This window comes from Apostichopus japonicus, chromosome 20 (genome assembly GCF_037975245.1).
Source record: "Apostichopus japonicus isolate 1M-3 chromosome 20, ASM3797524v1, whole genome shotgun sequence".
NCBI classification, from domain to species: domain Eukaryota; kingdom Metazoa; phylum Echinodermata; class Holothuroidea; order Aspidochirotida; family Stichopodidae; genus Apostichopus; species Apostichopus japonicus.
Window position 1 is genome coordinate 10463938 of NC_092580.1, and position 26907 is coordinate 10490844.

At 38.4% G+C, this 26907-nt stretch overlaps 2 protein-coding genes across 2 annotated transcripts in view; both read right to left on the bottom strand.

Moving 5' to 3' along the window:
• Positions 1-5070: 5070 nt before the first annotated feature.
• LOC139961619 (leukotriene A-4 hydrolase-like) lies at positions 5071-26759 on the bottom strand. Its single transcript, XM_071960954.1, has 18 exons — positions 26546-26759; positions 24952-25091; positions 24265-24385; positions 23853-23921; positions 22880-23034; positions 21719-21791; positions 20900-21040; positions 20446-20469; positions 19593-19749; positions 18549-18574; positions 17733-17877; positions 12296-12399; positions 10906-10982; positions 9371-9425; positions 8105-8200; positions 7221-7303; positions 6680-6784; positions 5071-5356 (listed from the first exon to the last, which is right to left on the bottom strand). The coding sequence occupies exons 1-18, from the start codon at positions 26702-26704 to the stop codon at positions 5233-5235; spliced, it is 1854 nt and encodes a 617-aa protein (XP_071817055.1). The 5' UTR covers positions 26705-26759; the 3' UTR covers positions 5071-5232.
• The window catches only part of LOC139961618 (BRISC complex subunit Abraxas 2-like), a 270695-nt gene continuing 259641 nt past the window's right edge, over positions 15854-26907 (bottom strand). Inside the window, exon 3 of the transcript XR_011790935.1 lies at positions 15854-17535. The gene's annotated coding sequence lies outside the window, so the exon portion shown is untranslated. The remainder of the gene's footprint in view (positions 17536-26907) is intronic.

Sequence of the window (26907 nt, forward strand, 5' to 3'; positions counted from 1 at the left end):
AATATGGTGGGGCGGAAGTATCATTCCGCCCCCCCCCCGCTTCGCAAGTCAGAAAACCCCTTTTTCATTTCCAAATGAGAACAAAATCTCATTTGGAGCACCAAATTGCATCTAAAGCCAGGTAAATATGCAAAATTATTTACAAAATGGAGTGGGTGCTGAAGTGTGCTATATTGCACCAAATTGCATCTGAGGCCACCTGGAAATGCAAAAAAAATCCAAAGGGGAGGGGGACACCCCCTCCCCTTAGACCCCTCCCCCAGGCCGGCCGCCAGTCTTCAGCCTCCCACTCAAAAGTTCCTTCCTACGCCACTGAATGTAAGAGACTGACTTCGGTCAGCTTGCGGCTTTGATAAGCCAATGAGGCTTCTTCGCGAGTTCCTGCTTGCAGGAGGGTCTAATATACATCATACATACACGCACACACACTTACACACATATAAAGTCGAAATATATGTACCTCTTCCATACAATGCAATTCAAAAGCCAAATTATAAACACTAAATTAATCATGACGATTAATTTGGAGCTGAATTTCTATTCTCGTTTAAGGTGATCAGGATCGAGTGTGTGAAAACACCGAATGCAGTGCTACCAGGGTTTCACAATGAAGGTGGGGAGGGGGATACGGGCTGCCAAGGGCGTAGGAACCGGGGGCTGGGGGGCGCCAGCCCCCCAGTGAAAAATGTGGAGGGGCGGAAGTATCATTCGGCCCCCCCGCTTCGCAAGTCAGAAAACCCCTTTTTCATTTCCAAATGAGAAAAAAAATCTCATTTGGAGCACCAAATTGCATCTAAGGCCTGGTGAAAATACAAAATTAAGTTTACAAAGTGGGTGTTGAAGTGTGCTATATTGCACCAAATTGCATCTGAGGCTACCTGGAAATGCAAAAAAATTCCAAAGGGGGAGGGGGACACCCCCTTAGACCCCTCCCGCAGGCCGGCCATCAGTCTTCAGCCCCCCCCCCACTCAAAAGTACCTTCCTACGCCACTGCTATTATAATGGTTGTATAGTTAAAGTTAGGCACATTATTAACACACATTTATTAATCTCTCATGCTTTGTATTCCTTACCCAAAACTAGGGAAAAGTTATTTAATTCAGAAATTAAAAGTTGGAATATTTTACTCACCTTCACTGCAAAGCCGCCGCAGGTAGTCCACAGAAGGCACTCCTACCTCGCTTGAACGTCATGATATCTATTAAATTTGGCGCCAAGTGTGCCGTCTGTCGCGTGGCATACCTCATGAATATGGATATTACTTGTCTGGTCATTCCTCGAAGTTAGCCAACCATGCATATTAAGCTGTGTTGGAGGCTGGACTGTTGGCCTGCGTATATGGCAAGGCAAACCATATGGGACAAACACCGCATAACATATCCTCATTCTATTACGAATATATACGCGTATTAATTCGAATATATATACGTGTATTAAAGAGTTTTGAGTTTTGAGAGTTATCACATTGTAGCCTCGCCAGTACAATAAATGGGGGGAGGGGGAGGTTAGGGAGGGGTGTCCTTTTAAATCTATTGCCAGATGCTTGTTACGTGAGAGTTCATATCTATATAAATTCCCAATCATATATAATAATAATTATAACAAAGATTTACAATGCGCACGTATACACCCAGAAAATAGGCGCTCAAGGAGCAACGTAGGCTAATTTTTATGTATTTGTATTGTATTTCATTTTAAGCTTCGCTGTCTTAAGGAGAATTTCGTTAGTTTTCTGTATCATCTACAACATTTAAATGATAAATTCATTTTATATTTGAACAATGATTATCATCCTACGGCAACTTGAATTACTTTTTTGTAACATGCTCAGGCGCGTAGCCAGAAATTTGCCAAGGGAGGGGCGAAACTGTAGATTCAGAAAATTTTGGCTGAAAATGCGTCCCAGATCGCTGGAAATGGCACTTCCCAGGCCTTGTAAGTTGCATCTAAGCATTTCCTCTTTTGAAAATACTAGCGATATCATAAAAACATTAAAAAAAAATTAAAAATATGCTCAAGGGGGGGGGGGCGGCTGCCCCCTTCGCCCCCCCCCCCTTGGCTACGCGCCTGAACATGCTATCCTTAAATGTAAGCCATGTTCGGTGTGAAGATGGAATATGTGATCTAACACATGCATGCATTCGGCTGAAGAACAAAGAATGAAATAATTTAAACGAAAGTAAATGATCTTGGCGATCGAAATAGGCCTTTAAATATCGATCAATGATTGTGATTTGTTTTTACTTTTATTTTTGTTACTGTTTTCTTTCCTTGAGGAGGGGGGGTGAGAGGTGCGGGTGGATCTGCACTTGAAATAAACGAAAAGGCGTACAACTAATATTTTAACGGTTGTTCGGTAGAGAAGAACAATGGTTTTTATTGACCTCCGTAGAATTTATAAATGTCTCGAAATTTCGTCAAATGCATCGTTTTCTGAGCAAATTTCCAAATTGGTTATATTAACAAAACATTCAGCCACTATAATAAAGCTAATAATTAGAGATAGTCATTTTTATGAAGACGAACGAAAGCCAAGAAATTTAGCAACATAAAGCATGGAAGGCCCAAAGTCAACATTAATGTTAATTTATAACATTAGGTTCACTAAATGCTCAGTTGGGCAGCTTTGGTTAGTTTCCGTCGGGCGACTGAACGTCGTCGGAAAATCGAATTTCTACGGAAGTTTAAAAGTGCCATCAACATAAGAAAAACTTTGCCTCAATAAGTTGACATTTTTCAGTAAATTGTTTAGATAACAAGATAATATATTATCACAAATTAGAAAAACGTTTTGAATTTGCATACTGGTAGCCTATGGGGTGGACCTAGCAGAAGGGGTGTCCAAGGGGGCTGAAGGAGGGGTCTAAGTCGATGGGTTCCCATTCTCCCCTTTGAGAATCTTGTTGTATATAAGGTTTCTTCAGTATGAAGTGATGCGATCTTTTGCAACTTACCAAAAACATTAGTTTTTAGGAACTTTTAGATACGTCAGTAGACCAACAAACTCTTCATAATTTCGTTGACAATGATTCAAGCTTTTAGAAATGAAATCTTACACATCTCATTAGTTACATAACGAACATATTTAAGGCTATTTATGCACATACAAGGCTTTGTTTAGTTGACTCCTTAAAGTTATGGGCTGTAGGCCTTGCAGGGGTGAAAGGGGAGGGGTCACAGGGGGCCTGGACAGTGGTGTAACTGAGTTAGGGTGATCACTTCCCTCGAAGAAATTGCTTCATGTACTATAATAAAGGGTGCTAAAATGTCAGGTGCTACCTTCATCATCAATCGGGGATAAAGGTTCTGTCAGAGTTGGTGTTTCGATTACATTCAATCCTTTTTAAAATCAAGTTTAGAAACAAGCTAGACATCTCCTTCGGGACCCCCCAGGACTTCCTCAGTATTATACTGCCCTCTTTTTGATCTCCAAACAATAATTCAAAAAGCAATTTTTTGGGCACAACATAGCATTTAATTCCTATTATTTACCTAATTCATAGTCTAATTATGCCACACAATGCACCATTTGACACCAAAAGTTTTAATTTTTTTGAGTAGGACCGACAGACCTCTCTATATGGGAGTTGACTTCAGCAGCACCAAGGCAGCCACCTGCTTTAAAAAAAACCAAGATTTTTTTCAGGCCCTTACATAATGCCTAATCCACCTACCTAAATCAGTTGGGGAATATTAAAATTCAACCTCCCCCACCTCACCCCACCCCATCCCTACACCTTTGAAATCCTGTGCACATCACTGCTTGGACTAGCTCAAGTTAATGCAAACCAGTAGAAGCATATTATCCAAAGTTTTCTATATTATGAGCTTGTTTTATTCACAAAATTTCAAAACTGTGTCAAAATGTCAACATCTTGCAACTTTTGCGACATGTTCCGAAAACTAGGAAAATTGGAAGGGGGTGATGGAAAGGGATGGAGTAACCACCTTTTATGGATCAAAATATGAAATGGATTCATATTAAGAATTTCATCTAACTTACAAAGACATCTCAAGGAGGAGTAGTATTAATTTGACCGACTTATGAAACTTTTTAATTTCATTCTGGATTCAATAGACATAATTACCATTTCAAATATAAATCCATCCCTCACAGAATCAAATATATCCATCCCTTACAGAATCAATCCCTGTCTATTCATTTCAACAAGATCGGGCATAAAAATAAAAAAAACACATAAAAGAAGTGATAAAATGTAAAACATTTCTGGGAAATTACACACATTTTACATCGTTGAGTGTTTAACTTGATAGTGTTTAACTTTTAAGGAAGTTACAAAAATTATTTTGCACTGCTTTGTGGTTAATACCATTAACAACTTTTCATTATTTCTATTGATTTCAGCATCAAAGTTGTAACTGAAGATTTTTCCTTTCACAGGTATTGAACAAAAACATGGAAAATGTCTCAGAAACGAAATCAATAGGGGGGGGGGGGGGGGGGGGGGAAGTTGTCTAAGGTTGGTTAATTGTAATCACACGTAAAATGTGACATCAGCAAACTTAAGAGAAATAGTCAAATTCAACAAAGAACATCAGCCATGTACTTACTACTAGTGACAGCAGTCAGTTACTAAGTAATTGTGACAACAGTGACATCAACAAAGTACTACTTAAAAAGTAACATCAATGATAGTGATATCAACAATACCAAGTGTTCTGAGACATTAGTAAGGTACTGAGAAATAGTGATATCAACATAGTATGAGTGACATCAACAATACTAAGTAACAGAGACATCAGTAAGGTACTGAGAAATAGTGATATTAACAAAGCACAAAGTAAAAGTGACAGCAGTTAAGTACTAAGTATTAGTGACAGCAGTAAAGTACTAAGTAATAGTGACATCAGCAAAGAACTTAAAGTGACACCAAGCAGATCTAACCCGGAAGAATTCATCTAGTCCTGAAGATTTCAAATGTTCCCTCATATACAGCATTGACGATTGCACTTGTTCATTTCCAGTGGCTGCATAGAAAAGAGACAGTGAAAGAGAATGACCCCAACCCCTCCCCAACCATCCCTCTCCCCCCCACTATCCCCCACACCATTCCCTCTCCCCCACCATCCCCTGTCCCCATTTTCCTTGAATTCTATTTGCCAATAATTGACACTACAGTTACCATTGTTCATGTATCATTATTCATTGCAGTAAGGCTATTCTATAATTCCATATTTGGATTCAGGTTCCACCCACTCGCCACCTTACTTCACCCGTCGATTTCCTTCAGGTCCTTTGCTATCATCGAAGAAGTGATTGGATGCATGTTCTCCTTGTGGTCATTAAAGGCCGATGTAGCTTTCTCATGAGATGGTTTGAAGTTAAAGAGATCCCTAGAAACGATAGAAATAAAATAGATAGCAATAAAATAGATAGAAATAAAATAGAAACTCATCTCACACACTGATTAGGAGAGTCCATCTCTGTATGTCTCAATGCATGTCCACTGAACAACAAAGAAACGGATCAAATCTCTTTACATAACTACCTTTCTTTTCATTGGTATTTTAGGCCGTGAGATACATCAATCCGTAAAGGTGGATGCAACATGTTGATGGAGACATTGTCCCGTCCTGACCATGTTTCACAACTTTTCATGAAATATTTCTTCATTTGCACAGCACTTTTTTTTTTTCATGTAAAAACATGTAGTATTATCACGTTCCTGTTGTGTCAGTAAATAATGGTACATTTGAAACACTGCTACTTGAAACACTTTCACACATTTTTATGTCAATCGCCAACTCTCGACTTGTTCTTGTGGAATATAAAGGAACTGCAGTTGTGACAGCCCGTAACCATGGCAACTAGAACTATTTCCACATATTGGAGCATGATGTGAGCACTTGGTAACATGTCTTCAAAATTTTCCAATGTTAATACCACTCTATACTGTGCTCTCATTTCATGCTTCCAAGCACTCGGTTCTGACAGTATGAACGGCTCATAGCCATTATCTTAAAGGAAACAGGATATGCATACTGCTCATACTGTCAGTATAAGTGCTTTGAAGTGGAACATGACAATACATCTGGGTGTGAGCTATCATGTTCTAGCTGTAATGTGAGCTATATTGTTCTTGCCGCAATATTATCTATCAAGTTCTTGCTGTGATTTAAGCTTTCACATTCTAGCTGTCATATATTAAAGCTATAAAGTTCCAGCTGTATTGTTAGCTGTCATGTTCTAGCTGTAATGTGGGCTATAATGTTCTAGCCACAATGTAAGCTATCAAGTTTTAGCTGTGATATAAGCTACCAAATTCTAGCTGCCACGTATTAAAGCTAGCTGTGATGTTCTAGCTGTAATGTGTGCTACAATGTTCTAGCAGCAATGTAAGCTATCAAGCTCTAGCAATGATTTAAGCTATCACATTCTAGCTGTCATGTATTAAAGCCATCATATTCTAGCTGTCATGTAAGCTATCACGTTCTAGCTGTCGTGTAAGCTGTTATTTTCTAGCTTTTAAATAAGCTATCATTACTGTTTGTGGCACATTTACACACAATCCTATATACTAGACACAATACCAGTTATCACAGCAGGCGGTTTTACTATCTTGGTGGGTTAAAAGTCCACAGTTCACATTTTCATCTATGTTATGAAACCTTAAAGTTTGCGTAACAATGATGAGATAAAAGTGGATGATTACTTACCTGAACAGGGGCCTTGTGAATTTCAGCCTTCCCCATTTGGTGGCAAACTCTATTGCACTAGGTATGCAAGGCTCATAAGAAGCTCTCAAGCAGAGCCTCAACCACCTGAGGGAAAACAAAACAGTCAAAACAAAACTTGGGAACTGTAGTTTCACATGGCACATTCCTTGAACACATTTCCAACAATCAGTTGGTGACTTCATAGAGCAGCTAGTCGCGAAAACGACCTGATTCTCTGACAATAAAACATATAACCTTGGACAATAATGACTGTTTCTGTCAATGAAATACTAAAGCTTGAGAAAATATGTAACTTTTCAACTCTTGATATACTTCTATAAATCAATTAAATTTCTCAATCTTCGGTTATCAAAGTAAATTTTAAGAAAAAAGAAGAAAAAAAGTCCATGACACTTTTCTGTTTCTGTGTTTTTCCCTTCTAAGATGGTCTATAAAATATAAACCCAATACAAACTTTGAGCAATGTCAACGGATAATGAACTGTCTTCAGAATAAGAAAACTGATGTAAACTTCACTCACCTAAATTTTATTTCAGCATTCCCTGAGGCATTGAAATTGAAGCACCTGTGCATCTCTCGAACACAAACGTCAGTCAGTGGGGGCTGCCAGGGGTAAAAATAGAAACAAACAGATAATCAAATATGATATCTTGTATATGTTCAAGAGAGTAGGGGGTGGGGGAGTGATTGGGAGGGGGGTAGGTGGCAAAGAATGCTCTAAGTGATGCAATTTTTCCCGCTCTGTGCCAAATCAGAACAGCACATATGTGTTTCAATGCATTATTTGTAACTGCTTTCCCAAACTGAAACTTGGACAGGTAACATCACAAGACTTTATCCTGGGATGCAATCCCCCCCCACCCCCTCCCACCATCAGATAGAACATTGCTGAATCCTAGTGTAAAGTACATGACATATCATCTTAATCCCCTCCAACTCCACAAATACACAATTTGTTGTTGTTTACCTTACCTTACTATTCTTACTCTTTCTCCAAATATTAATATTTTAGCATCATAAACCTGTAAATGGCTATCGACAAGTTTTTGGAGAACATGAACCATGTGCAATAAGGTGCTAATAAGATAAGGCCTGTAATCAACCCCCTCCCCCCCTCTCCCCCTGCCAGTGCAGACTACTGTTTACATCACTCCCCCATTATTTGTGCCACCACCACGCATATACAAAAACTTTACAGGATACAAACATCATGCCCCTCCTTATTATTCGTTCCCTCAACTCAGAACTCCTGGCTCTTATCATGCTCCTGTGCCACCCCCCACCCCCCCCATTTCACTGGCCCCACCCCTGCCATTTCCACATCCCAAGCATTGCATATAATAATGTGTAATGTGTAACATTCATGCAAAGCAAACTTACTTTTTTTACTGGACAGAGACTTACCTCGAGGAGTAGAAGTCTGAGGAATTCAATGATTTGACCAGAGTCCATGTCACGGATGTCAACCGAAGAAAAGTTGATCACATCCTGCTCTTCTGCCTGAGGTTAAAAAAAACCAAACATTAAAGAGATAGTTACAAAACATATATAGTTGTGTTTTTTACTTTCAATTATAAACTTAAAAGTGCTTTCAAGTTAATTTAAAAAAGTTTACTCATAGTTTCTGGCAATGGGGGTTACAGCGTCAAGTGCTAGTAACAGTAAGCTTGCTTTTTCCTGTTATATAGATACACCAATATTGCCTAACATAATGCCTATTGTAGGTTATCTAGGCCTAACCTAATTTGCATGAAAAACTCCAAGATTTGTTATCGTTGTCGAATTATGAGGCTAATTTACCCCCAACATTCAGGCGAGAAGGAATTAGCTCCATGGAATCTTATTGCAAAGAAATTGGAGAGAAATATAACCCGAGTCCAGTGGAAATCTGTACAATTTCAGATTATGAGAAAGAAACCAGCCATTTTACAGGTGCATTTTGAAGTGCTTAAACTGTCTATCATTATGCTAATAACCTCTTAATATCTCCCGAGTTAGGGAGAGGGACCTGCCTAATATCCACATGAAACTTTTCAGCTAGGTTCAGGGTTACTATGCAATTACATATGTCAAAGTAACACAGCACAAGGACACAGTATTCTCTGTGATAACTCAGACTGCCAGATGCAAATAGCATCACACAACAAACTGACACTGACAAGGCATTAAACAGTTCTGACACTTTTCAGGGAATCAGTTTAAAGTCAAACTAATAGGTACATCTAGGGATACAAGACTTCTGGAATTCACTTATCCTTTCTTCTTCATTCTCTTTTTTACGATGGATTTACAAAACTTTTCATATATGCTAAAAATGTCGGTGTAGTTTCGATAAATTTTTAATAGATAACCGTTTAACTCGACTATGGTTTTGGCTATTTAGATACTCCCAATTGGTCAGACGGACAAAATGCCAGTGGTAAAATTACTTGAAACCGTTCTAACCTTACACGGCATATTGGTTATTTAAGCTTCAAATCTGGTACCGTTTCAATGTAGGAGAGGGAACTGCTCAACTTAGATCCTCCTCCCCATTCCCCCCCCCCCCCCCTCCTCCACCCTCTTATGTCTCAACAAATTGTTCTCCTTTCTTCAGAAAAATGATGGACCAGTTCATTCAGATATGAGCTGGAAGTGCAGAAAAGGGAAAGAATTAAACATTCAGCTCACCTTTGACCACTTTTGGCAAAGTTCAGAGCAGGCTGAGCTCAGGGTGGTATCCAAGCTGAAAAGGAATCGTAGCAAATGTCAAGAGTGATCTATCAGAGTTCTACAAACACATCTGTCAGAGAGTCCACCGTACTCCTCATCTTGAGGCATTGGTAACTTATCAACAGAGCTGGCGATATGTAATGGCTACAATGCCAAAGAATAAAGAACATTTGCAATCGTGAATTTGATACTCTATATTAAATAATTAGCCATATCTGTTAATCACCTGGTGATTAGGAATATAATTAAACATTTCTGAAACACCTTGAACACCTTTAAATTAATTCATCTGAGGTTAAGATGGAAAAAAAATCAGAGACATATAAAGATTTTGAAAAGTTACTCAAAAGGCAGCAATTTTGAAGAAGTATTCCTCACATTGTGACAGCCAAGAGATGGATCAAACTTTCTATGCTCATAAAAAGGTGTGTGTGGGGTGGAGGGGGTCAAGTCTGGGCTTAAGCAAGTTTAGAATATTAAAACTTTTGGGGCAGTCCTGATGTCATTTACTTGTAACCCTTCAATCTTTGACTGTTAACCGATTCTCCAGAGCAATCGCACAAGTTTTAAAGTCGACTGGGAAAAGTGTTTCCTGTCCCCATCCTGGTCTTTACTTGTATGTGACTGTGTATATGTGACTGTGTGTTATGTGTGACTGTGTGTCGTAAAGCTTGGCCTTAGGAGCAACAACTTCACCTGAGGGCAGTTCCTTCCAGGTGAAGGTGTGTGGTAGCTGAGTGTCTGCCTTGCAACCATTAGGTAAATACCAGTCAGAAAACCCACTAATTCTCCAAACTAATTCTAAATTATCGCTGTGTATCATTGTTGATTGAAGTTTGCGATTTCCGATTTAAGAATTGGGAAAGAGGGTTTGGTCCTGTTCAGTTCGATGGTTTGCGCACAAGTTTTGTCTGCCTGTTTGTCACCATTCAATCAACAAGTATTTTGATATTAAACAATTTGGTAACCAGGACTTTTGGTTATGTTCAAGGGGGTACTGAGACAATGTGTTCACTATAGCTACTGCAGTGATTATGAATGGGGTGTATTGATATTAAACATTGGTAAACAGGGCTTTGGTTATGTTCAAGGGGTTAGTGAGACAATGTGTTCACTATAGCTGTACTGCAGTGAATATGAACAGGGTACCTTCACCTCCCTCTGTATTCGAGTAAGTTCACTGATATTGATGTATGCTCTTGTCTGTCAGATGTGGATGTTCAGTGGCGGTCTCCGGAGCAGGAACCTGTGAGGTTATAGCATACCCTGCCTCATCTTTGTTCTCTGAGCATTCATCAAAGCTAAAGGCTTCACCCGAGCCTGTGTTCATACACGATCATCTCATTTCACATGGACAGGTTTCGTACAAGCTTTCTTTGGGCACTTTCTCATCCTTCAGGCTTTTACTGAATTAAACTTAATCTACATGCGATTTGTCTCTTACACAGGTTGCTGATAATGTTATATCTTAAGCGATCCAAGCGTACCCTTACCTTGGTTTGACTGGAGGCATTCCCACACCATAGAACCATTGGTCCCAGTCCACATCGGCAAAGACACCAGAGGATTCCTTAAACAGGAAAAATTGGTAAAACACTTTCATGGTGCGTTTGCGAAGAGGGACGTTTACTTTTTTAACTTAACTTATTGGGAGATACATATTTGGAATTATAGCTTTTACACTGAAGAGAAACAACAACAAAAGGAAGAGAATACCTTAGGTCTCTCGGCAACGACTGATTATTATCTCCCTCTATTCAGGCCAAGGGACAGGGGGTCATTGGCAAAACCTGTTTTAACCAACTTTGGTTAAAAGTCTTACGGTGGGTTTCAAAAACAAGAGGAAATCAAGAAACAAATTTTTCTTTTTTAAAGCATAATGCGAGCACCCCATGAACTAATAACAATATATGAAACTAGAATGTCAATGACATTGTAGCTCAACTACTACAAATTAGAAATGTAGTTATGTTGATTGTGATGTAGATGGTAAACTTCAGGAAATTGGAACTATTTAAGGAAACGTTTCGGGAAATAAATTTTTCATGTTGTGTACCTTATCAATCAGGCAATCTTTATTTCAGGAAATAAAATCAGGATTCCGGGAAACTTTGTGATTATTTTCGGGAAATCGTTAATGGATTTGTGGCCACACTGCCGTGCTAGTCAACAAACGAATGAAGATTTTTCACATTTTGGTAAATAAATCTCTCAAGGCTCTGCAAAAGCATTTACTGATTTCTTTACATAAAACGATGCTTTAAATACAATCCTTGACACTTTCATGTTCATATCGTTAATATTCACAGTATTCTCCGTCCATTATAAAGGTTCTTTCCATTTGTACTTAACTTATATTTTTCATTTTCCTGGCAACCCAAACTGATGCAAGCACAGATGTTGGCACCCTTCAAGAACTTGTTGCACATAGTCAAAAATATTAAACAAAACCCATAGGCTCCTGAATGAAGTTTACATTTTGACCCCTTGTGACCCCAAATGATCTTTGACATGTAAATAAAGTACAACTTTTATGACCTATCATATACTGAACACTATGGATGACTTTCATGAAAATCCAACATTAACACTAGGAGAAGTTTGCTTTTTTTTGTGATTTCAATTTTTGACCTCTCTTGACCCCAAATGACCTTTGATCTACAGCATGTCTCCATTTTTCTCAAGATCTTGATATCTGCTACAAACTGACAAAGTTTGATGAGGATTCACCAAAGAACCTGCAAACAGCAGGCCTTTGAGCAATTGTTGACGGACAGACGGCCAGACAGACGCATTGCCATGACAATAGCTCAACTAGTTGAGCTAAAAATGGTGCAAACTTGCTTCAAACATTTAAAATGCTCATTTTGAATAAAAACCTACCTTTTCATGGAAAAAAGACAAAAAGAAGGACTTCCAATCAGCTGTGTTGATGCTTTTGAATTTAAACTTCTGGATGTATGATTTGAGAAAGTCCTCAAATTCAGCTGAAAATGTGGAATAGAAAACTAATTTTTGCAGAAGTCATAAAAGCAGCAATAAAAATTAGATAATGATAACTTCTACCCAAAAGTTTCCTAGCAGGTCCTTTGATTTACATTTGATAAACTTTTCGATAAGGAACTCCCACTGCGATATAGTTTAGGACAATTCATTTTGAATAATTAAGTAACCGTGGCAGATTCTTTTGTTGAAGTTTCTGCAAACAATTTTGATTTCCATGCTGGTTATAAATACTTAATATGCAAAGTGTCTGTGCAAAAACAAGGCGTTCATCTTTCACTTTGTGAAAGAATTGCATGAGGATATGTTGGTTTTAATCAACTAAACAGTTATTTTATATGCCATAATATTTGCTGAAATATTTGATCAAATGCAAAAAGGTTGCATGAACATGATAGAATCATTGACATTCCAAAGGTTTTCATTAGCTAAGTTTCTCTTCTGAAGGTTAGAGCATAATATTTAGACCGGTAACAGTTTGGTATAAAATCACCACGCATAGTTTCAGGAACTATATATTTTTTTTTCTTTTATTTTATCATCTTGTTTCTTAGACTTCTATAACTGCCTAGTCACAGCAATCACAAATTGTTCAAACTCGATGACTCATAATGTATTATTCATCCTAATAGAGGGCGATATATGGAATTTTACAGTAGCTGATTTCAATTTGTATTTCTTCATGGCTATATACACCAGTGCTGGCTTACATCAAACCCTTCTATCTGATAAGTGTTTATCGCTATTATAGAGGGCGATATATGGAAATTTACAGTAGCTCATTTCAATTCAATGGCAATATACACCACTGCTGGCTTACATCAAACCCTTCTATCTGATCAGGTTTATTTCTATTATAGGAGGTATCAAATAATGTCTCATTTTTACTTCCATACCTGCCCAGACTAATACCTCGTAACATCCGTGATCAATGGGAAAGAGTAGACACACACAAGTCTGGCCGTTCTCAGCAATATTGATGGAGAGTGTATCCTTGGAGATATGACATGGTTTGACAGAAAGAAGCCAAAATCCATTTTCGAACTCACAAAAAATTTGATAGAAGACCTGCCAACCTCCACTTCACATCAGTAATTACATATACCTTAATATAATTTAGCTGAATATGACTGTATGACTGTGACTGTACCAACTGCACCCCTGTATTCATACTCAGAAAATTTAATTTGTTCAGGAACTACAGTACTGATTTCGCTTAACTCCCGTTGAAAAAAAATCAACGATCGATAACAAAAGTTAAAAATCGATAAAAAAAAGTTGAAATTCGGTTAATTTCGTTGACAAGATTTAGACTACTGCGGGCACGGTTGTCAACGAAGTTTCAACGAAATTTCCACGAAAGTTATCGCGATCAAAAACCGCAAAGGCAATTCTAGACATATCAAGGTTGTGACTTGCGTTGAATCCTTAGTGTAACTACAGCCGTTTTCAGACTCTACCAGAAGTTGCCGAGGAATATTACAAACATTGCAAAAGTGTGATTGTATATAAAGACGGAGTAAGTTCTGTACTAGGTGTTTGAAAAATGATTTGGCTAGGATAATAAAAACTTCGTAGCAAGCACATTCTATGACTCTTAAGTTATAGGCTAGTATTAAACTAGGATAAGTTTAAGTTAACTCACCAAGGAACGCAGTGTCAGAAAAAACAAGAAAAAAATATCAACAATGAAACAGTCGTAGCTGGATATCAAAGAGATCTTTATTTCCAAAAAATTCCTGTGTTACTTGACGTACTACGGTACCGTTTACTACAGAACCGCACTCACTTTCAAACTTTTCTGAGAGCGCATTTCATCCAAAAAATCTCCCCCGACTTCAATGCACGCAAAAAAAAAAAAAAAAAAAAAAAAAAAAAAACTTATTTTCCCCCTAACCCGTTACTGTAAGTTGCCCGCGAAAGCAGATGGACTGCCCTGGTAAGGTCGCAGCCTGGGTCTGGGCCACCTGTAGTATGCTGCTTACATGTGCATTCCCTACCCTGGATATCCCCACCACCAAACTTTTTTGAAAGGCTTAGTCCAATCATAAACTTGGCTTTGTCAAATTCACGCCTACCTTATGTTAATTAGCATAGTATTTATCTTCGTGGGGGGTTTAGCACCGCAGAACCTTCATGGCTGGCTGCCTCTAGAAGCAAACATTATTTTACCCCTACTGTTCGTAATGGAATGGATGTTATCTGTTACTTAGTTAATTGAAAACCAAATATTCATTCATATATATATAAGTAGAACAATCCAGCAGGGATAGAAAGTTTATCTTGAATGAACCAATCAAAAGTGGTGCTATTAATAAAACTTGAAAACACCTGGCCAGCAAGAGAGTTGCAAACATTTGTTTCCATGACTACTAAGAAAATAAAGCAGTGACTTGGGGCCCACGTTGGGTAGATTTCTGTGGAAAATGAATATATTTTCATTGCTTATTTGAGTATTGTATATTGGGAAGAGCTGATCAAACATTACTGGGGAGGGCTTTCAACTGGCCTGACGGCTTTCAACTGGCCTGACGGCATGTATAAGTTTATTTTAATGAGTAGGGGGAGTTTTTATGAGTCTCCCGGTATGCGTCACATGAGAAGTAAATGTTTTGTTTTTCGGTTTTATCATCGTTTTTCAAGTGGAACAACTCATAAAATCATGTCAAATGAAAATAATATATATTTGAATATCCTTCCTTAGTTTTACTAATCAGGAATGCTTGATGAGGCATGCAATGCATCGTTCGAAAATGTAATTTTAAAGTAGAATTGAAAATGAACGACATAAAACAATATCTGTGAAGCGTGTGGAGCACAACTTTGAATATTCGTTGTGAAAGAAAACATAATGAACGATGTTTACTGCGTAAATAAATGTTGCGGAACTGATACAGAGAAATTACGTACTGCAGCTTACATCAGAGAAGCTCATAAATGACACAGGTGGATAGAGCGCATCAAAATTCGGTTTAGGAAATCCCTATACAGCCGACAAAAGTCGATGTCTCCTTCCGTTTTCGAGTTATAAGCGATTTTGCGATATGGTTTTCAGTATATTTTCATTGAATAAGGGCGTTTTGTTGTGTGTGTTTAAATAAGGGTGTGACCTATCAGATATTTCGCTAACCGTTTCACCGTATCCCCTGCCGGTCGGTTAAACGTTTAAACGCCGTTTCCCGCCGTCCCCCTTCCCTTAGACCGCTCCCCCATTTCAGTCACCACTTCCAGATCCGTCGGCAAGTCAAATTTGACTTAAAATATACACCAGATTGCATTTAAGGACGTTTCAAAACTAAAAAAATTCCAAAGGGGAGGGGGAGACCCCCTCCCCTTAGACCCCACCCCCATTTCAGTCACCACTTCCAGATCCGTCGGCAAATCAAATTCGACTTAAAGTATACACCAGATTGCATCTAAGGACGTTTCAAAACTAAAAATTTTCCAAAGGGGAGGGGGACACCCCCTCCCCTTAGACCCCTCCCCCATTTCAGTCACCACTTCCAGATCCGTCGGCAAATCAAATTCTCCACACCCCCCCCAACAACAAAAACCCCTTCGCTACGCCCCTGGTCACATACATGATACAGTACCTTACATTTGATACAAAAGTTACTTCAAACAACAGCTTCCCAAAATTTGTGTCGCAATAGGTTAAGATTTAACCACGCTGCGCAGTACCATTCATAATTTGCATATTACACTCGGCGTCCAGATGGCGGGAGAATATAACATCATGTTCAATGTGTTGTGTCGTTCCCATGGTGCGATGAACTTGGGCAAGTTGCCAAGTTCGAATGTCAATGACCTACTTATGTTCTGTGACCAATGTCAGTTGGAATTATGTGTGTAAAAACTCGGGTTTTTCCATTTGTTATATATATAGAAGTTTTTCCGTAAGCGGAGCGAATTTTAGGGCGGCTCGTTGATTGTGAGGAAGCACTTATCTAAGCATCAATATTTGTGAAAAAAATATCGTAAGTTTTTCAGTTTCATTCATTTTCTTTCATGTTTGCCGCAATCGCGCCCGCAATGCATGCACAGCATAATATCATGTGTGAAAAAATGGCTGTACACGTGCGGACCTGAGAGAGCAAACTGGCCTTGTGTTGTTAATGTTATGACGGTACTTTCTAGAACGGCCATTTGCGTCTTTTGGGGTCAACATATTTTCACACGGGGTTTTCACCATGCCATTGATCGATGTACACGGGTGATATGTCGCAAATATAAACTGAGAAAACGAATTGACGACACTATCATCATTAGCTCATGACTATTGGCCTACTACTTTAGTTATATTAAACACATTATTCATGCCTAAAACATCGTTTTTTTGTTTTTATAGATAGTTTGCAGTACATTACTAAGTTCTTTACATATTTTAAAATAATTTTCATGTTTAAAAGTAAACAAAATAGAAAAAATAAAAAGAGAAAACGCCTTTTCGAAAAATGGAAGCGTCCTCGCAGAATGGGCGGGGCATCTTTATTTTGCTTCAAGTTACATGTTTTCGCTCAGAAACAAAGTTTCATACTCCAACTCTAATAAAAAACCAAATTTACATCTCTAAAAAATAACTATTTTTCGTAATCTGCAAGTAAACCAAGTTTATATGTCCATTCATTGTTATTTAAATGGTTAAACAGCACTCTAATTTATCTGGAAGGGTGCCTCGTGGTACATAGCTTTGACTGCAACCTCTCTTACGTCCTGGCGCAGTTAAGACTTATGTCACTGTGTTTGGGGTTCACAGTTAGAAAACGTCCCCCGTCAGTTTCACTACATGTTTCTTTGAGTGTCACCACTCAGTAAGTACAGGAATGCTCTTGAGAAAATTCCTGCCTTCAAACGACTGTTCCAAAGTCTAATCAATACTAATAAACGAAGTTGCTCGTTTTCCGACGTTTCTCGTAACCACACATTGACCTTCTATTTCGTTTAAAAAAGAATTTCAACGTATCGTTGAAAATTCCACGAAGGAAATGACTGAAATAACCAATCGTTAAAATTCGTGGAATTTCGATAAAAATCGGGGAATTTCGATGACAAAACGTGGAAATTCGGTTATTTTCCTTTTAACGAATTTTAACGGGAGTTAAGCGAAATCAGTACTGTAACTCTCTACAAGGCAATTGGAGATGACTGAAATCAAGCATCAAACTTCATTGTCAAATAGCTCTTACCCATCAACACAATTTTTAGGTAATACGATGACAATAAACACTGTACCCCAAGTGTAAAATTTTAACATCCCAGTCTCACATTGATAAATTATTGCTTTGTTTTTGGTTATTGTTTTGTTTTGTAATCTTACCTTCAGAGCCTACCAACTTCTCAAGGTAGTAGAGGAATATAGAACCTTTCTCGTACGGAACTCTTGAATATGCATCATCGGGGTCAACGTCCTCAAGGTTGGGTATCAGCTTGGTGTAGTTATGTTTAGCACCGTAGCCTTGAACCTAATTAATGACAACAACAAAAAGATGAACTTGACACTGGAGATGAAGAAGGACAGAGGATGGGCGGTGTAGCCACGATCACCGACCCCATAATCTTTTGAGTTTGGGGAAACATACAACAGAAGAAGTGTAGAGAGGAGATTGTGGTTTAGTCAAGTTCAACAATGCTGCACAGAACCTACTAATAAGAAACACCAATTTGAAATTGTTGCGAGGATGGCTGTAGTCTGTGTGATTTAATTGGGCCAAAATAGTAGGCTTTTAAACTAAAGGATAAACAATGCAAGGTACAGAAGGGAGAAGGAGGGAGGGAGGGGGAGGGAGGGGTTGTAGTGCAGTCATCTTGACAAAGTAAAGTTATTGCAGTCATCTTGACAAAGTAAAGTTATTGAACACCAATGATGACTAATAGGCTTGAAAGAAGAGGGAAGATGTACAGGGATGGCTGCTGAAAACATCTAAGCACTTTGATTCCATTTCTTCCCTCTTTTTTTTTGTATTTCTTGTCAAGAAACAAGAAATTAATTAGTTCAATTGACAACTACTACTACTACGAGCAGGTACGTATCAGTCAGTCCTTTAAAATGATACATAAAGAAGGTGGAGGTAATAAAAAATGGTGGTGGAAGGGGAGGGTGACCAGGGCAAAGCAAAAATATGATGTAATATACCTCATTATGAAGTTCCTTCCATCCACCTAATGAATAAACATGAAAGCAATATTAAGGCAACCTCAAGAACAGAACATTTTACATTTAAATTTTAAAGTCATGAACATGTTAAGGATCAAGCAAAATAAAACTTGGCAGATTTTAAGATTTGTATTACATCTTCCTTGCAAGCCACTGAGTTAAGAACTATTTTGTTATGTATATGTAAAGGACTGAAACCTTTTCCCCAACTGATGATGGGAGGTGAGAAGATACAGGACTTTTCTGACACGGACTATCCCCCCCCCCCTCCAGCCCCCTTCCTGCACGCCACTGAGTTAAGAACCATTTTGTTATGTATATGCAAAGCAGGGATGTGCTCAGGAATATTTGAGTGCCGGGCAGATTTTTCGGTAGTGTGATCCACACCCTGGGAGAGGGATCTCATGGGTGGGGTCCCCCTCCCCACTGGACAAATTTTGCAAATGAAGTATGCTTAGGTGGTGCTATTTTTCCTTTTCTGTGCCATGTATTCTCCCAGATTTTGGTTATGGTAAAATTTGTTACATTATCATCAAAAAAGTGCCGGCCGGAAATGTTTAAAATACTGTTTGTGCTGGGCGGCATTCAGAACTGCTGGACACAGCCGCCCGGTGCCGCCCAGTGTGAGGACATCTCTAGCAAAGATACAGCATTGTAAGGAAATGGAACTACAAGTTAACACACCTTATATCACAACATGTGAATGTCAAACACAAACACTTGTTCTTTCATATTCTGCATTGTAGAGTATAGACCATTCAATCCATTAGACACTTAGGTACATATGCAGCTATGGGACACTTTACGACTTTCATTTCTGAGCGCAAAGTGACAGAACGTATACCAATCTAAATTGGAGATGTGAAAGCAGTAATACAAGTCCAACATGCAAACACACAATTGGTTCATGCTCCTTTGAGGAGGCTGGGTGGTGGAGAGGCGGGGAGGGGGTGGTGAGGGAAAGGGGTGCGTCACAGAGAATTGCAGCAGGGCCAGCCACTCTTATCTACTCAACAGACTTACCAATGAAATGAAAATCCCTATGCTTCTTGGACTGGAGTCGCCCGATTATCTTTCTCTCCGCGAAAACGGTGAAGCCTTCGTTGAGCCAGAAATGTTCCCAGCTGCAGTTGGTCACCAGGTTGCCGGTCCAACTGTGTGCGATCTCGTGGGCGACCACCTATTTCATATAGAAAGAGAGATAAATATTAATGTTATTGATTTCCTTTAACTCCACATTCCAACCCTCCAGGAAACTCTGGTTATGACCCCATATAATATTACGACACAGTCTATCTGGATCACCCACAAGCAGGGACCGGCCATATTCTGACTTTTTTAGTTTAATTTCCTTCTGTTTCATACTAGTATAAACAACACACAACAGAGATGACAAACTATAGGGCGCAATTTCCGTATACCGGGTATTACTCAAAAAAATAAGATTGCAATTGATAAATTAAAGACACCTTCCTAGATTATTCCACCAAAGTAAATGTTAGTGAATAAATAGAAAGTTATTGAATACAATTCTCAATATTTTGCCACCAAAATCTTTTTAATATTGCTCACTACGTTTTTTACACACAAAACTTGAAAAAAAAATTACCTTTTAAGTCCAGTATTTGAAATAAAATTACATAAAATCAAAAAATAAATTGTTATGTGATGATCATTGAGAACTTTTTCTAAAACTTCTTCAATTGTTGACCACTATACATTAATTTCTCCAAATGAATGTATTGAAAGACTTAAGAACACAAAAACACAAAATCTTTAGTCTACAGATGATATCGTAGGGCTCCTAGTGACGCCAATTTTTAATGAACAATTAATGAACAAACAAAAGACTTGAACAATGGTTGAGAACACTTACATTTGCCAAAGATCTGTTGCCAGCCTGCAAGAAAATAAAAGACCATCATTCAAGATATGTTAATGCTGCAGTTTTCAATACAAAACATTTACCACTCTTTTAACACACTCTTGTGTGGCTTTGCATAGTAAATGAAGTTCGGCAAATTTGCATTCTTACTATGGAAAGTTGACTCGAAGTGAGACTCTTTAAACGGAGGATTTTAACATCATTTGGATTGACACACAAGGCTATGGGCCGTTACTGCCGTCTGGGAAATGCGTTTTTTGTTTTGTTTGACAGGTCCTTGTTGCAATACCACTTGGTTAATAAGGCTTTTATGTTTGGTTTGTAATCGAAGCTCTGACACTCTCCAACAAGTTTACTGTGAAATCTGTTCCAAAAATTTTTTTTTGTAGTTTTTATACTAAAATATTAATCATAATTAATCATTTAATTTGAATTAGTTTCTTACCAGGCACGTTGGAGTAATGAAGGTTAAACATGGGTTCTCCATGCCCCCATAGGGGAAGGAAGGTGGCAATATGAGCAGGTCGTACTGTCCCCACTCGTATGGTCCCAGTATCTCTTCAGCTGCCTTGAGCATGTTCTCTGTCTACAGACATCGAAATGGGAGAGAAAAAACAAATGAATAAACTATCTTTTGCTTAGTTTTTAAACTTTTCACTTCCTTGCTTTCTTGGAATGAGTATCACGCATGACACTAAAGCACTTTGTCTCGTCACCAAACTTTGTATGATGCACCAACAAGTTAGATTATTATCAAAAGTGACCTCGGCGAATTACCTTTCATATTTTTGTTCTTTATAGACTATATGAAGCGAACCAGTGAAGTTAAGAGTACAACCCTATCTTGAAGACAGAGCTCAGAAAGATCCCAGCATGCACTGTTCTTCTGAATGGTAGCAGTAGTTCACAGTACACGTACTTCTGAAGCTGTATAATGTGGTTCACAGTATATGTACTCCCCCCAATATTTGTCTGATTGTCAGAACAGTGTTTTTGAAAATAAAGATTCTGCCTGCCCCCTGGAAAAGCTTTGAGTCCCCCTCCACCCCCCCCACCTCTAGTGGTCTAGCTAGGCCCCTGAGTGACACACAATCCTACTGTGTTTCTATCTGAAGATCTGATCATAAAACATCAACATAAAATATACAACATACAAACCAGATACAATACAATAAAGTATTTATATGGCCTGTTGTTTGTAAAAGAACACAATGTAGTACTCTGAGCTCAAAATCAATAAAGAAATAATATTTCCTAGACTCACTTCTGAAAATTCGTACTCTGCATCCTCGACATATTCCTTCTCAGACCAGACCAGAGTCCTGGGACCAATCTTTCTGTGAAAACCATCAAGGAACAGTATTAAAGATTATGGCATTGCTGAATAGTGTCTATGAGATTTAAACTGTACAGCAACTCAATCTTGTGCAACTGCATAACTATTAACTAGAGGTGTTGGAAGGTGTGCCACGTCCTCCCCTAACCCCCAACACCACTCCATGCTCAACCGTTCACAAGACACTGTTTTCATCTTAGAACGATTTCATTCTTGGCATTTTCATTATTACTTTGAAAATGACAAAACGTTTGTTTGTGAGTTTCTATGAGTGTTACAACTTACATTTCAAATTTAGTCTTATACATCATGCCCACATGGGCATACCATGTCCCTGCCCTCCCCTCACCATCTTTTCCTCCCTACTAGTACATTGACAAGTGACTTGCACAAGTTGCAGCAGTTTTATCTTGAACAAGATAATTCAAAATGACAACATGAAGAGAGTACAATGGAAAGCTAGAGTCCTGCAATCCCTGGTAAATACACAGAATATCCACAATTGATTCCCTCATGTCAGAATACAGGCACCAAAACTCTGAACAACACTTTCTTAAGGTGAAACAAAAACAACAAGATGCATGTGACCGGCCTTTTTTGAAATAAATCTGTTTGTTTGAATAATATGGAGGGCCCCTGGCGGATTGTTTGGTAAGCGATATCGCTTGAGGTAAGCAATATAGCCTTCCTGAACACGAGCAATCGCTTGATGTGTTTGGAAGGTTTTCTGATAGACTGTTTACTTTAAAAACAACAACTTATATCCCAGGGACATCTACTAGGGTGTCTGCATATAAGTGTGTATGTGTGTGTGTGTGTGTGTCTATGTAGGCTTGGACACTTCCCACCAGGTTCAATCCTTTTTTCTTCTTGTCAAGTACTCCTTTTCACAAACAATTTGAGACAATGACAACTAATGGGAGAGTAACATTGTCTGCAAACAGCTCTTGATATTTAGATCATTATTAATTAAACATGTCAACAATTTACAAAAGGTTCTGCCAAAAAAAAAGAAATAAACCAAATGCACATATTTTTGAAGGTTTTGCAGTGGATTAAAGTGAGAATGATTCAAAATGTTTTGGATACCTGCTCTCAAGTTTTCCAACAACTACAGCCAACAGATAACTGGGAATGGGAACTTTCTGTTTGAAGAGAAACGTCTTCTCTGAAGGGTCAGCGCTGGGCTCAACTCCACACCTCTCTGCACTCATCAACGCTATGAGATCTCTGGGAACTGTGACCTAAAGCGGACAGCGAAGAAAAAAAATGATAGTTGGTGTCTGTCTGTGTGGAGATCGTTGGAATTTAAAAGATAATAATAGCACATGTATCCAATAAACACCTGGTAAATATGACAGAGGTAAAAAACAAGAAAATGCACCATAATGACTAGATAGAGTAGCATACATTGGGTGTCAATGTTGACTCATACATCATTGAGAACGTACTCGGTGAATATTTCCAAATCTGTTATCACACCCACAGAGGACTGAAACCTGAATTTACCCAGTGAAAAAGGAAACTGATATATTTGTATGAGGACTGACTACAATGAGGTATCACACACACCGACACAGAAATGAATTATCTTTATTCTCTCCTAATTCTTATCTTTAAGATGCCCACTTACAAAGGGAGATGTAAATGTGATAAAGGTGAAATCTTCCTATGTGTCCATGCACTCCGAATTAAAGGTTTGACTGAAATGTGATTTTTCGATTTGTTAGACTTGATCCTTCCTACATGAAGAAATTGAGGTAAATTTCAAAAGGAGGCTCTGTGTATAGTACACAGAGAAGAACAACATATGAACAGTACCTGAGAGAGAAGAGACAGTACTACTTTTTCATTGTTAGATAAACTAAATAGCAACCGTGACTTGCGTTATAAAGATTCTCATCTTACAAATCTAGTCGTGAAGAAACATATCAGTGCCAATGTGGAAGTTTGCAGGGGTTTCACAATAACTGTTTTAAACTTCACAATTCTTTCCAACAGTCATTTCCCTCTTTCAGACCATTTTTGTACCTCCGTTAATCGATCTGGTTTAAGTACAAACCTTTGCGTCGTATGTTGACTTTACTGACGGAGAGTCTTGGCATGGCATCAGGCTTCTTGCGTGGATGGCCTGGATGAAAGTCAAACAGAATACAACAAATATTAATTTGATAAGTTTTGGTAACTTATGATGGAAAATTTGAAATTAAAATGATTTAAAACTGAATAAGCTCTCCCAATTATAAGTATCATTTTAAAAATATGCACCACTGCAACAGAAGGGTTGCTTCAATGAAAGCTGTCTAAAAAATATTCAGAAAGTTCGCTTTGATTTTTCATGATACCCAGCAGGTTGACGGAACACATGTGGGGAGGTGGACAGTTGGATAAGGGTGGGGGTGGGGAGGTGGTAGCTTCTGTCAAACCTAGTAGCTATTAGATCTATACATACAACATGCCAATTTGATACTTACTTGGCACTGGCTGAAGAGATACGGATGCTTCTTCCCAGCCGTCTGAATAGGCTTCAGCCATTGGACTGCTGATGCTGTTGGAGATGTCTTGTAAGTGATCTTTATACTGACTTTACTATCTCTACCAACAATGAAAGAAAAAGAAAGATAAATCAATACAAACATTTTCACAAAATGCAAAAGTCATCTTAAATATAAGAATCGACCAACTGGAATGGACCCCGAGCAAAAAGATTTACCTACTGTACAATACTTCTCAAAACTTCAAGAATTAGCAGTTTCACTACTACTACTTACAGTCAATGGCAAATTGTTGCTCTCTAACATGCCTACTGTAGCTGTGGCATGTTCCTGCAAATTTGATACAAACTCTCATTCTTGGAATATAGTGCAGTTTAAGTAACATGTCGCAGTACCACGTGGGTTGAAGTGGAAATAAATACCTGGACAGTAGTTTAAAAGATTGCTTTGGATCATGTAATAAGGTTTCCTGCAGTTGTTTGGATTTGAAATGCAACTTTACAACCTTTGATAGCAACTAGGCTTTCTCAAGATTTGGACTGTTAGAGAGAGTACCTTATCTATATAAGATAAAGGAATGCCAACAAAAAATTATAATAATAATACAATAAGCTGTGGGTACATTCCTCCATAAATTTAGGACTGTATAATTTAAATTTTCCTTACTTCTTTTGCACTTCAGATGGAAGGATGATTTCCAGAGGTGTACCCAGACATTTGTGGGGCTCCTTCAGTTGAAATTTCAACTTCTCAGAGTTTGAAGTATTCTCAACGGCATCGATTTGCAAATCACTTGTATCTAATACCTTCAAATTAAAAAAAAAAGAGGAAATTTTCAGTATGTACAACTGATTATTCTGTTTTAATAACTGGTTCAGAAATATATCTTGAAAGCAGCAAGGTTTGGTTACATATTACGTAGAAAAAACATATCAACCAAGCTTCAGACTGCCCTAATAGGATGAATGTTTTGCTTAATAAATGGTGGGATAGGGTATACCTACAATATTAAACCCCACAATATTCCCACTATTCTAGTTGTGAAGAAGCTCATATTCAAACAGGTGATCCTGTATTGACTAATATCCATACCTACGTACAGTAGCTCTACTGCAAGTTCTCAACCTTACAGACCTGTAGCCTACACTACTGTAGTAATGTATCAGTTTACTCACACTAAAGGCTAGTAATGATCACACACATCTTGTCAAAGTTTAATCACTTTCCACAATATATCAAACTTGTCTTTGTGGCTTAACTGCAGATTACACAGCAACCACATAGTTCCCACATTGAGGCCAGCCTTCCAGTCACTGGATAGGCTATAGCCATGTATTTTGCAATTACTCCGTCTTTGTTTCAACATGTTAGTCATTTATGTTTCTTTCCATACATCAGCAATAAGTTTAATATGGCTCTTACTGTCTTAAGTCTTTATGAATGAGAGTTTTTGTTAGACTAGGCCTAATCTAGTTAATTGTTTGTGTGCCTACTGTACATGCGAGGCAAAGACAGTGTACAACTACAACTAGGCTAACTTTCCAGCCTCCTGGTCAAACTGTAAGTTGTTGGCATGATAACTGTTAACAAGTATAGTAAAGGAATTGACGACCTTTGTATTGTAATAGACGAACCTTCAAATATTACTAGCAACGATACAGCAGGCCACCTAAACTTTTTGCAGCCTAGCAGAGTTACATATTTCATGAGTGTAAATCCAACTCAGGTACATGCTGATCAAATTGCTTTTTGTTTTTTAAGCTTTTAACACCCTCCCCCAGTTTTTGGGCATTTGGAAATCTTACTCCCTAAAAATAACCACTTACCTACCACTTCTCCCTGGGGCCAGACCTGTCTGAGCTTAGAGGCTCTGGGCATAGCAAACAGCATCCAAAGTCAATGGATGTATACTTAGGCCTATACACTACAGTTATCTTATCGACGAATGTGTCAATTTAGGGGTATACAAGAACTTGACACGGCAGACATTTTGTCGTCAAAATCTGCTCAATTGCACGTTGCATTGGCACAGAACAATAAAATGTTTTGAGATCATTACATTTCTGAGGAACTACATAAATGAAAAACGCATACAATTGAGTGATTTGGAGCTTTCGACGACAGACATAATTAATCAAATCCATAACTAAGTACTATTATGGCTAGCTCATTGTCTGGTTAGCCTAGCCTAGCTTAGGCCTACATAGCCTACAGTAATGAGTAGCCTAACTCTACAGTAAGGTTGGTTAGGGTTGCTTACCAACTGTGAAACACCGTCGCGAAGAATTTTCAGGTCCAACACAATTTCTCCTGAGATGACTTTTGTATCAAATCTGATATTCCATTCTAGTGAAAAATTTTCTGTTACTACCTCTTCAGAAGAGGTGGAAAGTGAAGATTTATCATCTCTTCGGTCCATTGTATTGTCGGTTCCGCGTCGGTGCAGAAGACAGGAAACAAAGTGTGATTATATCTGTTAGTGACCGAAATCTGTGAATTTGAATATGCCAGAAATCGGTTCAAATATGATAGTACTTTCTGCCTCAACCCCCTCCCCCTCCCCCTACCCACACACACAACCCCGTCCCCACCTCCTTAATAAGATGTGTTAGAATACTTGTC